Source organism: Marmota flaviventris, chromosome 11 (assembly GCF_047511675.1).
Source record: "Marmota flaviventris isolate mMarFla1 chromosome 11, mMarFla1.hap1, whole genome shotgun sequence".
Classification (NCBI taxonomy): Eukaryota; Metazoa; Chordata; class Mammalia; order Rodentia; family Sciuridae; genus Marmota; species Marmota flaviventris.
This window is the reverse complement of record NC_092508.1, coordinates 47,187,418-47,208,539: the sequence shown is the minus strand read 5'-3', so window position 1 is coordinate 47,208,539 and position 21,122 is coordinate 47,187,418. Positions and strand designations below refer to the sequence as shown.

Sequence of the window (21,122 nt, the reverse complement as noted above, 5' to 3'; positions counted from 1 at the left end):
ATTTGACTAAACAAAGGTACAACATTCCTAACCTGGCTGTACAGAAATAAACTTTCTTATACTAAGACCAATATATTTAGTTTTTTTATCTCTTGCAATATTCTGTTATTTTAGGCAACAGAGATTATGCCAAGGATGATCCATTGGAGTTTAAATCGCACCAGTGGTTTGGAGCATCTGTGAGGTCAAAACAGGATAAAATTTTGGTAAGTCTTTGTGATATTTCTTTTCAGGTGAGTTGTGTCAATTTATGTGGAGATGGATAGCAAGGGTGATGGTTTCAAGCTCATGGTGAAATTCAGCATTGTCAAGCACACAGAATGCAGTGAAATAAGGTAGCTGTGATCAAAGGCTGCTCCTCTGAGGATACCATGCTCCTGATTTTTCTACCCTTGTTTCTGTATTATTCGTTTTTCATGCCCTACTTGATAGCTCCCATCAGTTTATTTCTATCCACTCAAATTTAGGAGTAGCATACCTGTGATTAAGAGAGCTCTAGTGCTCCTTCTTTTTAAAAATATAGCAAACAGTTTTCCCTTTACTTCCCCCATCTTCCCCTGTGCCTCTGCCCCATTTCTCTGCATCTCTTCTCATGGAGAGTGCTTTCTCCAGTAACTGTCTCCACTTCTGCACCTCTCGTTCTCTTCTCAGTCACTCCTGGCGGTAGGCAAGGCTGAGTTCACCATTCATTAACTGTCAGATCACTGAAATCCACTGGTACATCATTTCGTATATGTGTCCATGATATATATATATATATATAAATAATATATATCTCCATGAGATGTATAAAATAATATATAGTAATATAATATATATAATATACAATATATATATTATATATATAATATATCCCCCCCCACCACCAGTTGTACTTCTATCTTTCTTGCCCCTCAGCACCATTTGACATGGTCACTGCCCCTACTTCCCACCTTTTAAAAATGCATTTCTTCCCTTGATTTCTGTGACACCATGCTTTCCTGATTTTTCTTCTTACTGGCTGCTCCTTTGCATTTTCTTTTCATGGCTCCTCTTCTACTCAGTTCCTAAATGATGAGGTGTCCTTAAGCTCTATTCCAGACCCTGTTCTTTTCTCATACCTTTTACCTAGGGGCTCCTATCCTGTACCATGTCTGTAAATACAAACTATATGTTACAACCTTCAAATCTGTATCTCTGGCTCTTAGTTCTCTCTAGATTATTTATTTATTTATTTTGTCCTGAGGATTGAGCTGAGGGGCACTTGGCCACTGGCCACTTCCCTGGCCCTATTTTGTATTTTATTTAGAGACAGAGTCTCACTGAATTGCTTAGCATCTCACTGTTGCTGAGGCTGGCTTTGAACTGGAGATCCTCCTGTCTCAGCCTCCCCAGCTGCTGGGATTACAGGTGAGAGAGTTCCACCACACCCTGCTTCTCCCTAGACTTTTAAAAGCACATTTCCTAGCTATCTATTTGGCATTTCCTTTTGGATGTCTAATAGATTGTTGAAAATGAAAATGGTGCAAATAGGACTCCTGTTACCCTTCATCAAAAAGCATAAAGAAGCACACAAACTTATCTATTCCTATACAAATCTTCCTGGCAATTGAGAAGCATGGCTCTCCCATCCACCAGGGAACCCTATCAATTCTGCCTTCAGAATGTATCCCACACCCATCAGGAGATCTTCATCTTCATCACTGTTGCCCTGTAGTGAGCCGTCACCACTCTCACCTGAGCCTGAGCACTAGCTCTTCTTGTCCCTCTGCTACCTTGTTGCCCCAACTACTGCTACTCTACATAGAAGGACTGAAGGGAAACGGAGTCTTTCCCTATGGTGAAAACAGTCCAGCACTTTCTGTTACTCTCTGAATGAATGTCAGAAACTTGTCCTGGCTTATCAGCATCCCCCAAATTGGGTTTTAGCCTTTCTCTTTGGCATCTTCTCAGTCCATCTTCATACTTCGGTCACACTAGTCTTTCTGTCCATTTATTCCATATATAGAGTCATTTCTGTTTGTACCTTAATGTTTGTGTGTCCTCTGCTTATAACAGTCATCTTGTTGATTTTCAAAATCAACTCTTTATTATTCATACTTCAGCTTTAATATCATTTCTTTGGAGAGTCCTCCCCTATTTTAATTACCTGCTTAGTATTTATTACTGTCTTTTGTTTTTCAAGTGACAATGAATTTTGGGAAAAATTTATTCAAGAGGAGAATTTTTATAAAGACTTTAACAATTTGAGATGAAGGATGGGCTTGAGAAGGGGGGCATGTTAGGCAGAAAGAAGAGCAAGGAAGCAAAAAAGAAGCAGGAGGAGCAAATCAGCTACTCTAGAGCATCACATGTGCAGAAGTAAAAATTCGTACTTACAGTTTTATCAGGGTGGATATAAAATAGCCTAGTGTTGAAGTCTGAAGTATTTACGTTAGCACTTTGCTTCAAGGAGTATTATAGAAATCTATTACACTTTTTCAGTAAATTGAATTGTCAATGCTTTTCGTAGATGTGCGCTATTTTATGGCTTCTACATGACATTGAAATTAGAATTCTGAAAACAAAAATTTCATGTTTTACTTGGAAAATAAATAAGCACTGCAAATTCTAATTACTCAGTAAACTATTTACTGTATAATTTAGGGGTGTATCCTAAATACACTGAGTGTTACTGAGTTCAAAAGTTGATTTGGTCTGTGACCTTCAGCTTATTAACACATAGCATCAAGAAATATGTTACTGCAGGGCTTGGTGATTCACACCTGTAATCCCAATGGCTTAGGAGGGTGAGATAGGAGGATTACAAATTAGAGTCCAGCATCAGCAACTTAGTGAGGCCCTATGAAACTTAGTGACACCCTGTCTCAAAATAAAAAACGACTGGGAATGTGGGTCAGTGGTTAAGTGCCCCTAGGTTTAATCTCCAGTACCAAAAAATAAAAATAAATAAATAAATAAAAGAAATATGAAATAATATCTTTTCTAACTATTTTGAATACACATATTTGGACCACAAATTGGCTTTCAGAAGTAAATGAGAAAAATATTACTTTAAAAATTATTATCTACTACTATGATAGGATAGATTGATTAATCTTAATTTTAATTAAAAAAATTTTTAATAGTAGTGGGATTGAACCACTTAGCTATATCCCCAGCACTTTTTATTTTATTCTCAATCAGAATCTTGCTAAGTCACCCAGGCTGGCCTTGATCTTGTGATCCTCTTTTCTCAGCCTCCCAAGTCACTGGGATTATAGGCATGCACCACTGTGCCTGGCTTAATTTTTATTAAGGTTTAGAAAGTGATATTATAATTTTTTGGAGACTTTTTGTATCATGGACTGAACCTTTGGTTTCAGGCCTGTGCTCCCTTGTACCACTGGAGGACTGAGCTGAAACAGGAGAGAGAGCCTGTTGGAACTTGCTTTCTTCAAGATGGAACAAAGACTGTTGAGTATGCTCCATGCAGGTCAAGTATGTATGGGAAATTGTACCAGCCTTTAACAAGAGGGGCGGGAGCCTAGTTTGTTAAAAATCAGTGTGTGAGTGTGGGTGTGTATGTGTGATAAAACATGCAGGTTATGAGAGGAAAATGAAAGCATCATATTAATGAGAGAAACTGCAAATATGAAGTAAATAAGCTTATTGTTTGTAAGAACTCCTTTCACCTTCCTTTGTTAGTAATGAATATCTGACTTTGTAACTCTTGAATTCAATCATGATATGTCAAAAAGTGCTCAGTTGAGCTTCTTTAATAGAGATGAAGGACCCTGCAACTAAAGATTTTGATTCAGTAGGTCTAGGTTAGGCCAAGGTACATGCATTTTTAATAAGCTTTACAGGGTAATTTTGATGTATACCAAAGTGTGAGAACCTTTGCTTTACATGAATAATGATGGGAAAAATATGTCTTAAAGAGCCAGATTATATAGTTTAGGAGTCTTAAGTCTAAATTCTTAATCCTTACTTGGAGTTTCTAGGTAAATTAGCTACTAAACAGGTGATATAAAAGTTTCATGCTTTTCACCAATATTAATTGAAATTTTAAATGAAATTAATGTTGTGACTAACCATGATTTCAAGCTCTTATACATTTGATTATGCTTTTCCAAACTCTGCACATCTTTTTCCCCTTAGAGATTCCAGTCTTTTTGCACCCCTGCCTTTTGTTCAATTAACTGCTATTCTAAATCTTGTTTATTCAAGAAACATAAAAATAGAGGATGAAAATGCCTAGTCTGTGGAAGATTCATTGCAGGATTTCCCATGAATGTTCAAAAACAGAATGGAATCCTCTGTGCTACTGTGTTTTTCATACATACCTATGATAAAATTTAACTTATAAATTAGGCACACTAAGAAATTAACAATAATAACTAACTACTAATAATATAGAATAGTTATAATAATATCCTATGATTAAAATATATTTAAAATTTATAAATTGTTTATTTCTGGAATTTCCCCCTTAATATTTTCAGACAGTGATTGACTTAGGGTAACTGAATCTGTGGGAGGCAAAACCATGTCAAGAAAAGTGGACTGCTGTGTGGTGTTTTTACCTGGAGCACTTTTTAAGTTAGTTCTTTTTTCTTCTCTTTTCTTTCTTTCTTTCTTTTTTTCATAATACATTTATTTATTATATTTATTTTTGGTTCCTGGCACATTGAGCACAACTTTCTCAATAGTGGGGTACTGAGATATAAATGTTTGAATATAGTATGTCAAATCTCTTTTTCTTGCCAGCTAAATCACATCTCCTGGTTGTAACTTTTTGATTTGCTGAGGATTGAACCCAGTACCTCACACATGCTAGGCAAGCGCTCTACCACTGAGGTGTAACCCTAGCCCTTAAGTTATTTCTTTTTATGTCCCTCTGGTCACCAAATAGTTGAATAGAGAGAATTCATAACAAAAGTTCAACTTATAAGACTTTTCATGCTAGATTCCTTTTCTCCACGTAAAGCAACATGTGGCACCAGGTCTAAGGAACTATTTGGTCCCCCAAATTCTAAGTAGTTGAATCTCCAGAAAACTGCAAATTATTTCATTAAACACTTATTTTTTAGCCCACCACCTTGATTCTACCTATTGTAAGTGGAAAGTAAACATCAAAAGAATGTTGTCCCCTATCCATTTAATGTGTGAGTAAAAATTAGGTCCCAGAGCACCCTATACAGGATGGAGGGATTCAGAAGCTTCATCCTCAGAGCTTTGTGCCATCTGTCCTGTTGGTTTTTGTGTTGTTTTTTTTGTTCATGGTACTGTTATTTTTGGTAGTGTAGAGAAAATCTGAGGAATAAATTTTTAATTTCTGTATTGCAAAAATGTTCTTACTCTGAGAGGATAATTTTATAGCCACGAGGAAGAAGCAAACTATTGTATGCCAGAATATAATTTATCAATTGTACAACACACATACAAACACTCTATTCTCATTTGAGAAATGTAGAAACAGATTCAGACACTTGAAAAAAAAAATTTCACTTCCTATGGGTACTGAGTGGTCAAATGAGGATTTGAACTAAGAGCTGCCTTTTTTTTTTTTTTTTTTTTTTCTCTTTTTGATGCTGGGGCTTCAACCCAGGGTCTCATGTTCACTAAGCACAAACTGTACCACTGAGCTGTACCCACAGCCTCTTAGGTCTGTCTTGTTCCAAAGGAACCTTTCTCCTGCATTACTAACAACAGAAAATGCTTTCTATTTCAGTTGCTTTGGTTTAAAACACAGCTTTTCTGCAAGGAATACATCCTGTGTCTTTCAAGAGAATAGGTCTGGATAATTCCCTAAATGAGACAGTAAACAGAAACCTCCTGAAAATGTGCATCCTAATGATTCCTTGTGGATCTGTCGCATAATGCTTTTATTATTTGGTTTAGGCATAGAAATTATAAAGTAATTCAAAACCTTGTTTTCTAAGGTATTTAACATCTAAATCTGATTGGGGAACTATGGCTTGTGGCCGTTTTTGTAAATAAGGTTTTATTGGAATAGAGCAACACACATTCGTTGACATATTATCTGGGAAAGTTGAGTATTTCCATGGTTGCCACACTGTATGGCCCCTAAATCTAAAATATTTATTATCTGGCTCTTTATAGAAAAAGTTTACTGAACTCTGACCTAAATAATAAAACCTCAAATCTTAGGAAAAGCTTGGAGAACAATCTTATAAACACAACAGCAAAGTGAATATTTTTTTCCTAACAGGCCTGGCATCAGTTACCCTTGATTGTTGTACATATTCTTTGATCCAAACTTTGTAATGCTGAGCTGCCTTTAGGCTCAAATTAAGAGGGGCAGCTTATCCAGAGAAAAATCTCAAAAGTTAAAAGCTTCAAAACCTGACTGATAATTTCAAATTCTGGTAATAATTAACCTACAGCTATGGGTTATTCACTTAATCCATCTGGACCCTTGTTTTCTTATTGGTAAAACACTAGTTCCAACAAAGTATGGCAGAGGTACAGTTTATATATATATATATATATATATATATCTCTTCTCTATTTTTCATGATGATGTGGGTTTTGTAGGGCTATATTGCCAACTTCTTGATAACTTTGCTTGTCTTGGTTGTATTTAGTTTATGGGCTTTTTTTTTTGTTGTTTGTTTGTTTGTTTCTATTTGTGTTTTGGTTTGGTTGGTTGATTGGTTTTGTTGTTAGCATGACCTGTGTGGACAGTCTGGACTAGGAATTTCCCTATCTACTCTCAGTTTTCCTTGTTACTGATTACATTTGCTTCCGGCTTTTCATAACTGCATCTATGACCATTCTTGGTGTTATTCAATAGACCAGATGTCCAATCTGTTCTAGACGTGCCTGAGCCACAAATCACATGATGTAAATAAATACTCTTTCAATGCCAAGCAAAAGCTGAGTTCTTTGATGATAATATTTTTGATGATAATATTATTTGAACATAGATTTTTTTCCAGTTTGGATTTCCAGTTCCTTCCATTTTTTCAGTACTTAGAGAATATTAAGTACATTGCTGATTTGAGATAGTAAAACATAGTAGTGTCGTCACACCTGGATTCAGATCTGTAATTCTTTATTTGATCTAGCTGATTCAGCATGTCAAGTTACTTAATTTCCTTATCTGTACAAACTGTGAATAATATCTTCTAGGATTGCTGTAAACATTTTAAAAGGAAATTCTATGTAAAATGCTTTAACATCATATCTGGCTCACAGTGAGAGCTTCGTAAGCACTAGCTGATACTACTACTATTGTAATCAATAATATTCATACCTATAGTATCATTGCAAGGTGAAACAAATGAGAGAAGTATTAATTATCTGTAATAAAACAAAACAAAGCCTTCATTGAAATATGTTCAACATGAAGGTTTTTGAATTGTTGGAAACACTCCATTCAATAGGTACCTGTTAAGACAATTTTAAGGAACAGTAATGTGTTTTAGCTGGATGTTCTGGGAAAACAAAGCAGTGAGTTGTACATATGATAATCAGAAAAGAATGTCTTTATAAATAGCCTGAAATAGTTCCCCAGATGCAGCTGGAATAAAGGAAATAAATGGCTAACTTGAGGTTAGAGCAGAATTCCTTGGTATGATTCACTAGACACTGGAAATCCCAGCCCCACATTTTCCCACTCTCTTTTGGTTAGAAAAATTTACATCAGGGTAGTATTACACTCTTGTGGCCATTTTCTAAAAAAAAGATTTCAAATTTAGATATTCAGTATGTAATCTTGGGGCCCTTCCCAGGTTTAGAAATGGATTCAAAATTTTTGATGGGATTATTTTACACAAAATTCTTTGGAGTTGTCCTTATGACTAAATGTATATACTTTTGGTTCCTATATTTGGGTGGCTAATGCAGTAATAAGTTTTATATATTTGTAACATTGGTTGCAAGAATTCTTTGATAATTGAAGGATGGTGCTTTCCATTGTTCCTTGCTCTCCTTAAAATAAAATAAGGAGGGCTGGGATATAGCTCAGTTGGTAGAGTACTTGCCTCACATGCACAAGGCCCTGGGTTCAATCCCCAGCACCACAAAATAAATAAATAAATAAATCAAGGAGAAAGTCTTTAGATTCATCCTGGCTTCTATTCTTGGTAGAGTATTACTCATGGTTAAAGTTAATTTAAATTAATTGGCTAATTATGTAATTCAAAGTTAGTTTCTTTTCTGAGAACTACAAAAAGGGGAAGATAACTGCAGAAGAGCAAAACAACTTTGGTTGGGAAATACTTGAAGATGTCATGTTTAAAGATGTTCACTCTAATTAGATCCCAGTTTTAAATATGTTGTGAGCACAGTTTCATATTTTGTTCTTCATAGAACGTCTTAAGTTTGGGCCTTGCCCTTTTCTGAAATTCTCAACTATCTTCTTTATATAGCTTTTATTTTTAGTGTTAGTATAAAATGTATGTATATGAAATGTATGTGCGAGGAATGTATGTATCTCTTTGCTAAGTTATTTTTTATTTTTTTTGGTACTGGGGATTGAGCCCAGGGGCACTTAACCACTGAGCCACATCCCCAGGTCTTTTTTGTATTTTGTTTTGGAGACTGAGTCTCACTAAGTTGCTTAGGGCCTCGCTAAGTTGCTGAGGCTGATTTTGAACTTAGGATCCTCCTTCCTCAGCCTCCTGAGCTTCTGGGATTATAGGCATGCGCCATTGAGCCCAGCCTTTGCTAAGTTATTCATAATTTCTCAAAGACCTAGCAAGAGTAGAGTGACAGGAACAAAGAGTGATTTCAGATGGCAGGTTTTAAGTTGCAGGTGAAAACTCATTTGTGTTTTACATATAGTGGGACATAACTAGTAATTTTTTGAAAAGTAAAATAAAATACAAAGTAGAAAATATTGGAATATATTATATGTAACAATAGTAATATTATTTTGTGAAATTTTTAAAAATAATTTTTTAGTTGTAGATGTGGTGCTGAGGGTCAAACCCAGTGCCTCACATGCACAAGGCAAGCACTCTGCCACTGAGCCACAATCCCAGCACCTATTTTGTGAAATTTTATTTACATTACATATTTAACATTATTTTATACACAGTGTATAGTGTGTTGTCATATAAACTATAATCTTGCTGTGGGTTGTGGTTAAAACAAAGAAGTTTGAAATTCACACTTGTAGTTGATCTTTCTGTTACCCAGAAACTGGTCCAGATATTCAGTGTCTCTTGTTTCCAAATCTGAGGAAATGGTGCTGATAAACGTGCATACTAACCTTTTCAGAATAGGATGATGGCTCAGTGCCTGCATGATTGACCAGTCACAGAAACTAGCACATTGTCTTGTAATTATGGTGATATCAGACTTTCTCATGTTTTGTTTATATTGTTTGTTTTTGGGTTTGTGTATATTTCCAATCTTTTTATTTTAGAAAATATTGATGCTGATGGACAGGGATTTTGTCAAGGAGGATTCAGCATTGATTTTACTAAAGTAAGTTCTTATTTAAAACTGAATGAGATTCGGATCTACCTTATCAATAAACTGTGCTTAAAAGTAAACTGGTCATTACTTCAGCGTCTTTATAGTTATTACCTGCTTAATGGAAATAGCTAATAAAACAACCCATTCGTTTTGACATTCTTGCCTTATATTATTCCCTCCCTAGTAAACATTGCTTATTTGAAATAGGCATCAAATAGACATGATGATGAGAATGGAGGGAAGTAAAGAATCTCCTCAGTAAATGATAGGTAACTATTGTGACTTAATATTAAATATTCCACTTACATGAACTTATAGAATAAAGTTTCTGTTTTCAACTGAAATTTTTTTTTCACAAAACTATCAATTGGAAACTTTATTACACAATTATACAAAAGCCAAGAAGCACAATGTTTGCCATTTATGTGCCTATAGGTACCCAGGGAAGCTGATGTGATTTCTTAATTGTAGCACATCTCATGTCCAAGGCTCTAATAGGCCCTTCATAGTTGCTAGCTTATATGTTCTTTTCTAAAATAAAATTTTCTTTTATATTTTCAAAGTTTTTCTCAAGTACTTTTCTTTATAAATTTTTATTTTATTCTTTATTTGTGAGTTATGTAAACAATTTGTTGATCAAATTGAAATAGTAATTCCTTTTAGAGAGTTGTAAAAATATATCGATTAATTAAGAGTAGAGCTTCCTTGGAAAGCTTACTTTATAGCTTTCTTGGAAAATGTGAACAAAGAAAAGTCCATAAATTTATGAAACAAACTGAAATTAAAATCGTGGGATGATGGAGTACTAATAAAGCATTTTCTTATATTTTACATTTGCTTTATTTCATTAAATTTTTTTCTGAACTAGATGCTAATAATTATTGCTAACTCTCTTTACTATGTACTTGATTTTTGAATTCACTTAGTTTCATATTACTTTAGTTATAATTCAAACTTTAAGGAAGGCAAACAGAAATAAAGTATATTAATAAACATTAGGCTTAAACTTGCAAGATATATTTTCTCCAGTAGTTATTTTTTTTAAAAATCCACGTTTTCTATACCTATGCCTATACAACTATTCCCCTAGAAGTATTCTCATGCTGCACAAGTTATTGCTAAATTAACTGTTTGCTTTCTTAAACCCATTTGTGAAGAAAGCATATATTTTAAGTTGAACAATTTGGAACCGTTTTTATATAGTTGGGGCATGAAGTTGTTGAGAGCCTGAAAGGAATATGTGTGCATTTGGAGTGAATAAAAAAAATTTCTTCTTGCCTCCAGCAAGAAGAAATTTCTAAAATACTGTGCTCAAATTTAGAATACTTCCAATTAAAGCTTTACAGTTTGCTATAGATATAAGAAGTGCTAGTCAAGTATAATTTGTAGAAATTTACCTTCTAACTTCACACCTGATGTGAGACACTAAAAATAATATTCTTTTAGCAGAAAATTCTTCATTGATATTAAAAAAAACTTCCTTATGAAGTCACAAATCTCATATATAGTATTAAGAAGTGACTTTTTATTGTAACCCAATAATTCTTTGAGCTAATACATTATTCAAAACATGGAAAATAGCCGAGTTCTACAGAAAAAATGTTTTCATATTTTCATGCATTAAATATCATTAAATGATATTTAATGATGTTTTCATATTTAATTTTTTAAATAAAAGTTACAAAAATCACTAAAACCGAATTAGATGAATATGAACATTTTAATATTATTGGCTTTTATTTTAATAGGTATAAATACACATAAGTATTTTTTATGCTTATTACATTGATTTCTGTTTCTAGTGCTCTTTGTTTTAAATATATATACTTTTGTTGTTTGATTCAATCTAGGCTGACAGAGTACTTCTTGGTGGTCCCGGTAGTTTTTATTGGCAAGGTAGGTTAATATGTTTTAAATTATGCTATACTGCCTGTGTGTTTTTGATTCACCTAGTTTATCATGCAACTATGAAAAATTTCAAACTGTTTTAAAAAAGAAATGTAAAATGTAATATGTTTATAAACATTCAGTTATGTAACTTTTTAAAAAAGAAAATAGCAAGAAATATTATAAATATGTATATATTCTTAGTAGAAAATAATATTTTTAAAGTAAAATATAAAGTAAAGTATATAAGATTTAAAATAACTTATTTTGATTTTATGTGGTGTGTATTTCTTTATGTCTGTATTCTGGAAGCCATGACACAACCACTAGTAGGAGTAGGACCAATCTGGGTAGGCAAATTGTGGCATTCTGACAGCTCAGAGTTTTAATAGTATTTTGAAATTGCTCATTAGAATAATTAAATGTTTATTTTCTCATTAATCACTGACATCAAGATTAATCTCTTAAGTGTTGGGGACTTTTTAAAACAGAAGATCTTATTATTATCTTTTTAAAAGTATAATTAAATTGGCATTGACAAAGAGAAAACTATATTTTTCAATCATTTGGGGAGGCCTAATTAAATTTCCATTTGAACAAATGAATAACAGATCGTTACTGCTGACAGTATGAAAATAGTTAACTGAATCTGTTTATTTGCTTTGTTTATGTTTTATTTATCATTAGAGATCACAATTATTTATTTAGTCAATATATTGACATGATAATTTCTGCCCCAAATGCTATTTACAAGATCATAACTCTTGTTTATTATTCTTCTGATATTTAAACACTGTCAGTGTTTGGAAGAATTGGAAAACCTATGCATATATGGATTTGAAAGTACTTTTTAATTTCTGAATTTTACTTTTATGTTCTGCACTATGCTTTCCTTACTTGGTTCTTTGTAGGAACCTCATTCGCTTGCATTAAAGTAATAGAGAAGCCAAAGAGAGATTTGCTGAAGGAAAATGGGATGGAAGGGAAATAAGAAGGAATGATAATAGGAATAAATGAAAAGTTGAAAGGGAAATCAAAGGAGGAGATGAAGAAAAGAGTATGTGAGATATACTACCCTGAACAGCAAAATTTGAATTTCCATGAATTATCTGTCTATTGGGAAGAGATCTAGGAATATTATAATTGTGTTTTACTGTTTAAAAACAAAACTTGGTATTCTAAAATACATATGAAAAAGTAATAGGATGTTAATACTTTCCTGTTAGTTATAAAACTATGGACTTGTGGCCTGGGGTTTTGTAGTTCTGTGGTAGAGCACTTGCTCAGCATGCAGGAGGCCATGCCTTTTGTCCTACCAATAAGAAAAAACAACCAAACAAACATGGATTTCCTCTTCTTCTGTACTAGGTGTGTCATTCAGTAGAGGGGAAGGAAGCAACTGATGGTCATGCCTGAGAACTAAAACTGTGAGGGAAGCTAGATTTTGTGATTCTCAGGACTGCAATTCTTTTTAGGTGTTACAGATGTGAATGTTTTTAAATGACTTGTTCTTTTAATACCTTGAGTTATTACATCATATATTTTTGTGTTTCCGTTTAATTATATATTAGGACAAATAGATACTATATTTATTAGAGTTTTATTATAAGTGGTCTAGAATATAGGACTAAAACTGAGTGAATTGGCAGAGAATCTTTTGTTTTAATAAGATTAACATCAACAGATTTCACCCTGGATAAATAGGTACTTTAGATAGAACTGTTTAATAGATCTTGGAATTGCCTCTGCATAAAAAAATGGTAATGTTTTATTCTAAACAGATTATCATTTTCCTCTGTTCTTTGATTCAAAAAACATTTATTGAATTTTTTCTATGTTTTCAGTTTGTTTAGGTATAGAGGATAAACTAGTAGCTTCTAGAAAGTGCTGCCCCATATGACAGAACAAATTAGATCCACCTCAAAAACTTCAGCTCTTATGAGTTTCTTTCAAAACGGCAGAAATCAAAATTTTTAGGCAGGTGGTATTTAATAAATCAGCCAACCTTTCTTGGGGTGGAGGTTATCTGCTTTTTGTGTAGTCATCTGGATTCCATGTCTATCTAATAATTTAAGGTTGTGAGACAAAGTGAGCTCACCCATCCAGATTGCTTCATGAGGGCATTCAGATAACTAGTTAAATCAATAACGTGATTATTCTGATTATAAAGGTAACAGTATTTAATCATTGCAGTAGTTGTTTGTTTTTACAGATTTGGTTGGGAAATAGTTCTTGATTTCATTATTTTGAATTTTTGGTAAATTAAGACCAAATATGTGTTTTTAGTTTTTTATTAATGGAGAATAATTTTAAGTTTTGGCTTGCACAGTAAAAGTTTTAAGTAAAAGAATCTCTGACTTCAAATTTAGCATTATAAAGGAGGATTAAGACTAATTATTAGATGTACTAATATCTACTACTGTTTTATTTAATGTATGTAGTATTCATTGTCTATATCATAGAGTTCCCAGTAGAAGATCATTTATTACCTATATATACATGTTTATGTGCACGTGTGTATGTGTGTATAGATATATATATATATTTTCTTTTTTTATTTTTTGGTCAGGTCAGCTTATCTCGGATCAAGTGGCAGAAATTGTATCTAAATATGACCCCAAAGTTTATAGCATCAAGTATAATAATCAGTTAGCCACTCGGACTGCACAAGCAATTTTTGATGACAGTTATTTGGGTAGGTAAAGGGTTATATTTGTTCTATTATTAAAATAGATAAAAATCTTTTATGTGAAATAGATTAAGATTTTTTAAAGCATAAGTAATGTACAATTTCAAATTGTTATTGAGTACTTAGGTTGTGTTACATTTCAGTAATGGATATTGGAGAGTGTGATTGTTTATGTGGTGATAACAGTGGCTAACCTTTCAGATGTGCTTACTATGGTCCAGGCATTCCTAATGTTTTGTGTGTATTTGCTCATTTAGTCCTCACAAGTCTATGAAAGTTCACTGTCATTCTCATTTTGTAGGTGAGAACACTGAGGAACAGAGAGGCAAAAGCACTTGCCCCAAGTCACACATAATTTGCTGTTTTGAGATTCAGACCCAGGTGGTCTGACTACTGCACTTTTAGCTACTATTAAACTACATTAGATGTACAAATATCTACTACTGTTTTATTTAATGTATGTAGTATTCATTAAACTACAGTTTGGGTCTTGGGGATTTATTAACATTTGTTCTTTCTCTTTAAATTTCTCTTTTATTTATGAAAACAAATCATACTCAACAGAACTAGTACTTACTGATTGAGAGAATCTGTTATTTCCTCTTTTTGATGAACTGCAAATTTACCCTAATTTTAATAGATTCCTTTGTAAAGTGGATAAAATAGTCCTATTTTTCTAATACAGATAGTGTACTTGAGTATTTAACAGAATTATTTATTTATTTATTCACCTGGGGGGAGGGGGCGTAGCAGGGATTGAACTCAGGGGTACTTGACCACTGAGCCACATCCTCAGCCCTTTTTGGTATTTTATTTAGAGACAGGGTCTCTCTGAGTTGCTTAGCACCTTGCTTTTGCTGAGGCTGGCTTTGAACTCTCCATCACCCTGCCTCAGCCTCCTGAGCTGCTGGGAATACAGGTATGAGCCACTGAGCCCAGCTGAATTATTTTAAAATTTATTTGTCATATACATTATTAAGCTGTTACCCCAAAAGACAAAACCCTACCTAGTTAAAGGAGTTACTTGATCATATTTTGAAGGGAAGTTGACTTAACAAAGACGCTGTTAACTCCTGCCCTCATGGTGTCTCACCTTTGGTTCCCATGTAGGTTACTCAGTGGCTGTCGGAGATTTCAACGGTGATGGCATAGATGGTATGAAGCATGTGAACTATGTTTAATCCTTTAAAGAATTTAAATCAAGCGTTTGAAACGTGACATTGAGATTCTTCAGCAATTTGAAACTATTTTTATGGAATTTAAATGGAAGACACTAGTAAGAGTTAGTACACTGAGGAGAGTCCCACTCTGGGTCTCTGTTACTCTCTCTCTGTTGGTTGTTCAAGGCCTGCTGTGGGCCTTGGTGTCTTTCCCACCCTAACCACAGTCAGTGATTTCTTCAGCTCCTTCCTCTTTGCTTTCAGCAAATTCTGTCCTCTTGGAGCATTCCTTCTTTATTTAGGTTTGATTCGTAGCCTCTGGACAAGGTCTGTAAGATGTTATCCGCTTCCTCTGTGTACCAGTGTTCCTTCAGAGCTCAATGCAGCAGTCTTAGATAGACTTTGACCAACTTTGGTCTTACTTCTATGCCACAGCCACCCCTACCCCATTTCAGTTTGCTTTATATTATTTTTCATTACTTAAGGATAACTTTTCTTAATTCATAGGTTACATTATCTTAATTCTTGCTTAGGAAGATTACAGTGATTTGAGGGTTCCTGTGCATTTATTTGAGTACTTGAGATGATTTCTGCATTTTTCAGATTTTGATTTTAGTAGTTAAAATGCTATTTTTTATTATAGAATATCAATTTTTAAAAATGTTTATTTAGTTGTAGATGAACACACAGTATCTTTATTTATTTTTATGTGGTGCTGAGGACTGAACCCAGTGCCTCACACATACGAGGCAAGTACTTTATCACTGACCTACAGCCTCAGCCCCTGGAATATCAATTTTTAAAAAAATATCTCATTTTCTACTAAAGTTATAAAACAAAACTTTAAGCTGCTTCTTCAGTTTCCAATGTTGGTCTTAAAATTGAAGACATGTTCATTTATTTATTTTTTGTTGTTCTTTTCAGACTTTGTTTCGGGAGTTCCAAGAGCAGCAAGGACTCTGGGCATGGTAGGAGAGATGAAAATTGTTTTTAAAAATCTGTGTGTTACCTTTTATTTTACTATACTTCATGTGCTTATATTTTTTTCTACACAGGTTTATATTTATGATGGGAAAAACATGTCCTCTTTGCACAATTTTACTGGTGAGCAGGTATGCTTTTAAAAACATCATCCTTACAAAAGTACATATTCATTAGAGAAATTGTGGGAGATGAAGTATAAGAGATATCTATCATCCAGTCAAACAGATAATCCATCAAACTGTCATTATGGTGTATTTCTCATTTGTATGTGTGTGTGTATGTGTGTGTGTGTGTAAACAAAAAGTGGTTTATTTAAATTTTTGTGTCTTGCTTTTTTCACTCAACATTCCCTAATGTCTTAAAACTTTGCTTTGTGATATAAAAATGGAGTGATGATTCTATAATATTTAATTTTTAGGTATAAGATAGGCTTTATACATTTAACCTTTGCTTTAGCCAAGTAATTTAAGCAAAACTTTAGCTTTTGTAATTGATTATCATGGCTTTGTTTTTTTGTTTTCTTTCTTTTTTTTTTTTAGGAAATAAAAAATCAAATTACACACACATAAAACTACAAAAACTTTCTTTGTGGAAGTTCAGAAAAACTTTTCTATGCTGATGGCATTCAATTCCCTTTAAGGAATGATCTATATCTTAATTTTATTAGAGGCAAAACAGCATGGCACAGTTTTACATATTATAGATATTACAAGCAAACCTGGTTTGTACTACATGAAATAAAATATTCTTCAATTAAAATGTAGTTCTTTTAAGTACTAGGCATTCTTTACAAGTAGAGACATTTTATAATATTGTATATCTCAGAATTAAATAATAAGTTGGCAATGATAAAAAAAACAAACAGTTAAGTAGAGAAAAAAAGAAAAACACCTCATTGTGGTTTGCAGCTCTGGGATTCCAGCCTACATGCTCACCTGAGGGCTAGGTTTTGGGAGAGGATTAATAGGCTGAGAAACTAGAACCCTGGTCTCCAGAAACCTCTTCCATCTGTGCGGCAACCAGGGTGGCTGTGCAACACAAAAGGCCTGTAGTTGATTGGTGTTTAGGGTTATTTCAGGGGTGATTGTCTCCTTCTGCTGTTGTGACTTCTTTGGCTCAAGCAGAGTGTCCTGTCGGATGACCTGTGTCTCTGGATGCTGACATGTCTTCATGAAGCTTCCTTCATTCTTTCCAGCTATTATGTGGGGAGGGGCTAGAAAACATGGGCTTTGGATGAGTAACGACCTGGATCATCCATGATTTTTTGCTATTGCATTGCACAAAACATTCTTTCTTAACTGTTTAGTTGTTTTTTTGTTTTTGTTTTTGTTTTTTTATAGATAGGCATGTGGCATAGTTGTGAGAATCCAATGAAAATACTTCAACCACAGTGCTCAGGATCAAACTCCCCTGAGTAAATGCCGTCCTTTATACTTTCAGGACAAACATAAAAGCCTGCAACTATTATTCTATTATTTTCGAGTCACACATCAACATGGTACCCCAAACTCTGAGTACTTAAACACACAAGCTCTGATCTTGTCATCAAGTACAGAATATACCTTTCACTTTTCTTGGTTACACTATATCAATTGAAAATAGATAATGTGAGAATCTCCCTTATAAGATGCTCTGATCAAGCCACTGATGGCATACTCCAAGAGGTAGGGCAGGTCTCCGTGTCTCTACAGAGAGCTTCAGGAGAATTCCAGACTTCCAAATTAAATTTTGGAAGCATTCCTAACTTTCCTTTTTCAGTGTGTGGATTCTTTCTTCACTCTGGTCATCTTTAACCTGTCCTTTGTCCTCATTTTGTTTTGCGTGTGGGCCTGTCTTTAGAACTTCCTTTTCACATTTATTTCTAGCCAGGCTGCTCTGACTGTGATGGGCACTAGTCCTCTGTGGTGGGAAAGGCATTTCTTTTACCTATGCCTATAAGTCCATAATAAGCCCACACCCATTTAACCATGTATAATCGAAAAGCAAAATCATCTGACAAGTAAAAGCAAAATCATCTGACAAGTGAAATATGAGACAAAAATGAGCTCCTTTCTATATTTTTTCCAAACAGTAATTTTTCTATAGTAGTGGTTTCATACTGGAAAGCCAATTATTATCTGTCATTAATAGCTATTGTCAATTGTCCGTACTGCATAGGCATCCATATATGTGTATATATATATATGTGTATGAAACTTATTTTTTGGTTCAATTAAAATGTCTGTCTGTGACCATCTGTCTTTCTGTTAGTGTGTCTGACTGTTGTGTTTTGGGGGAATGCAGAGGAAGTGAGATAATAGAGCTGGGAAGGAAAATTGACTATACTTGGGCACATGTTGAAGATGCTGGAATGATGTGTGTGGAATGTTTTTCCCATAAATCTAGCAAAATAAACAAGACTCATTAACTGATTGTCTTTGTTGTGTAATAAACAAAAGAGATTCAGATTGAAGCCCTTAAGTGCAGAGAAAAGAGTAAGGGTTTCAATGTGGTACGTGTAATACATGTAAATATTAATAATAAATATTGTCTAAGCCAGTTAGATGAAGTATAAACATTTCATTTTTGTCTTTGTCTTCAGATGGCTGCATATTTCGGATTTTCTGTCGCTGCCACTGACATTAATGGGGATGAGTAAGTTTAAAAAAATGTTTCTAGAAAACTGTTTCCTTTCGTGTTTATGAATGCTCTACTAAAACTAAACATTTTTTTCTTTTGTTTCTTGATCCCCTTCCTGCTAATTTTCTTTCTATTTGTGGAATTAATTTGAAGCAACCTTAATCATGAATATTAGGCAAACTCTATGCTGGTCACAATTTTTTCAATAGTGTTTATAATGCAAAAAAAAAAAAAAGTAAGCTTAGGAACTACTTATAGATTTTTAAAAGAGCTGAAGCAAGGTTTGACTTTGAAATAACTACTGTGATAATTTTGTGCTTCAGCACAGCCATGAGAGAGGTGCAGAGAGGGAAGCAGCGTTTTAATGAGAAAGAAAATGCTTACTAAGAGATGGAATCCAATCTTTCTCTGGTGAGAAGATTTTGTGCTTTCAGTTATGCAGATGTGTTTATTGGAGCACCACTTTTCATGGATCGAGGCTCTGATGGCAAACTCCAAGAGGTGGGGCAGGTCTCCGTGTCTCTGCAGAAAGCTTCCGGAGAATTCCAGACTACAAAACTGAACGGGTTTGAGGTCTTTGCACGGTTTGGCAGTGCCATAGCTCCTTTGGGAGATCTGGACCAGGATGGCTTCAATGGTAAGATTAAAATCCAGCAACTGTGGGTTCCGGATGCTCTGTGTCCACCTGGGAAAAGTCCTAGCACCCATCTGGAGAAGTTTGCATGAGTGAACCTTCCTAGAAAGATAGGATATTTAAAGTCAGGTTGTCTTTTTTTTCGTTAAAGATCAGAGCGAAGTTTTCAAAAAATCAGCTCTCCTGAGGTATTATTCATGAAGCTTCAAGTTAGAGTGTCAGATGGTTAATTTCTGGAAGAAAGCTTTATTCCTGTGGAGCCCAGTGCCAGCTGCTGATTTTTCTCTCTGCCTCCTGCTAAACGGCAGTGCCCTCTACTGTCCATTTGATTACAAGTGAAAAAATGAAAAACAAAAATAATGCTCCCAGCACAGTGTCAAGGAAGTGCTGATTCTAACTCTAATCTCATAAGTATGAGCTGCCACTAATATTTTTAAAGTCATAACTTTATTGTGTCTAAGACTTTCTGAGCCAGGCTCTCTGTCTCTTCATGGGGACATGTAAAAGGTCCATTGTTTTTATAATAGTATCATTTCAATAGCTATATGTATCTTTAAAAAACAAAGTTGGCTTTTACTATAGAACTCTTTTCAGAAACATGAAATATATGCCACAAGTTACCAAGATTAAAAAAATACTATTAAAAATCTTTCTAGGGATCACAGGATAGAGAGATGAACTGTTGGTGTGTTTGTATAACCAACAGTGTTTAGGGATATGCTTCCCCAAAATGTAAAGGAAATTAATGAAGAAAAACACTCCAGAAGTACAGATGACTTACTCTCTAGTGGAAAGAAAAGTGTTATTTGACTCTGGGCTCCAGTCCTGCCTCATGGGTAGTTGTATGTTATATACCACTCAAGTGTCATCTTGATTAACCCTAGAAATATTCAACATTAGTGAACAATAGGTCAGAGGCACACTTTGCTTCCTAAAATAATCTGGAAGATTTTAGACACCAAGATAACTTAACATAAATCAAATAAAGCTGCGTTAAACGGCTCATAATAAAACATGAAAAAAATACAGTAAAACACGCCAAACCATTACTTACTAATAACAACTACTACCTAGAAAGTATAGACCTATATTTGAGGTTCTGCTTTGCATAAAATTGATGAGTTGTTTGCTATATCACTGGGCCTCTGTCTCCCAAGCTTTCTGGGAAAGCCTGGACTTGTTTTCTGTCAAGGGTATTCTAACCAATTTATGGAAGTTTCCTTGATATTGTGATCCAGTCATTATCTCATCCTTCTTATTAGATTTTAATAATAGGATATGATCTGCCAACACAAAAAAATATAAACAACAGCTAAAAACATTGAAGTTTTAGAAATTTTTTATGAAGAGATTTTACTTCCAGAGAGAGATTCCATAGAGGGTGTTGATGGTCTTCCAAGGTTTTACCTTAGGTCTTATTGTCCCAAGTAGTAGTTCTTGAAAGATAAGGAATTTAGTGGAAAATTGTCTGAGCTGGATTTGTGTAAATATATCATTAATTATAATATAACCTGGTTCTATTTTTGTTCATGGCTGATAACATTAAGTGTCATTGCTTCTGTATTTCTGTATCCCACTCTTTCTACCTATCCTCATCAGGAAAACACTGGGTACTATCAAGAGGGTTATGAAAGGCAAAACAATAAATTTATATTCCACGATTTTACATAGCTCCAGGGTAATTTTGTGCAGTTTTTGTCAACATCTTTTCAGAAAAGCAGGGGGGAGGAAAAAA

General features: G+C 34.1%; 1 protein-coding gene across 3 annotated transcripts in view; it reads left to right on the top strand.

Moving 5' to 3' along the window:
* Itgav (integrin subunit alpha V) overlaps positions 1 to 21,122 on the top strand; it is an 84,610-nt gene that overhangs the window by 27,209 nt on the left and 36,279 nt on the right. For 2 of the 3 annotated variants that reach the window (XM_027943961.2, XM_071619004.1), the window contains exons 3-12: positions 115 to 206; positions 3,345 to 3,459; positions 9,362 to 9,423; positions 11,265 to 11,310; positions 13,871 to 13,996; positions 15,101 to 15,145; positions 16,075 to 16,118; positions 16,206 to 16,262; positions 18,716 to 18,768; positions 19,188 to 19,390. In XM_027943961.2, coding sequence (XP_027799762.2) covers positions 115 to 206; positions 3,345 to 3,459; positions 9,362 to 9,423; positions 11,265 to 11,310; positions 13,871 to 13,996; positions 15,101 to 15,145; positions 16,075 to 16,118; positions 16,206 to 16,262; positions 18,716 to 18,768; positions 19,188 to 19,390 — 843 coding nt within the window. Of the gene's footprint in view, positions 1 to 114; positions 207 to 3,344; positions 3,460 to 9,361; positions 9,424 to 11,264; positions 11,311 to 13,870; positions 13,997 to 15,100; positions 15,146 to 16,074; positions 16,119 to 16,205; positions 16,263 to 18,715; positions 18,769 to 19,187; positions 19,391 to 21,122 lie in introns of those variants that run through there. The other variant, XM_071619005.1, reaches the window with a different exon arrangement.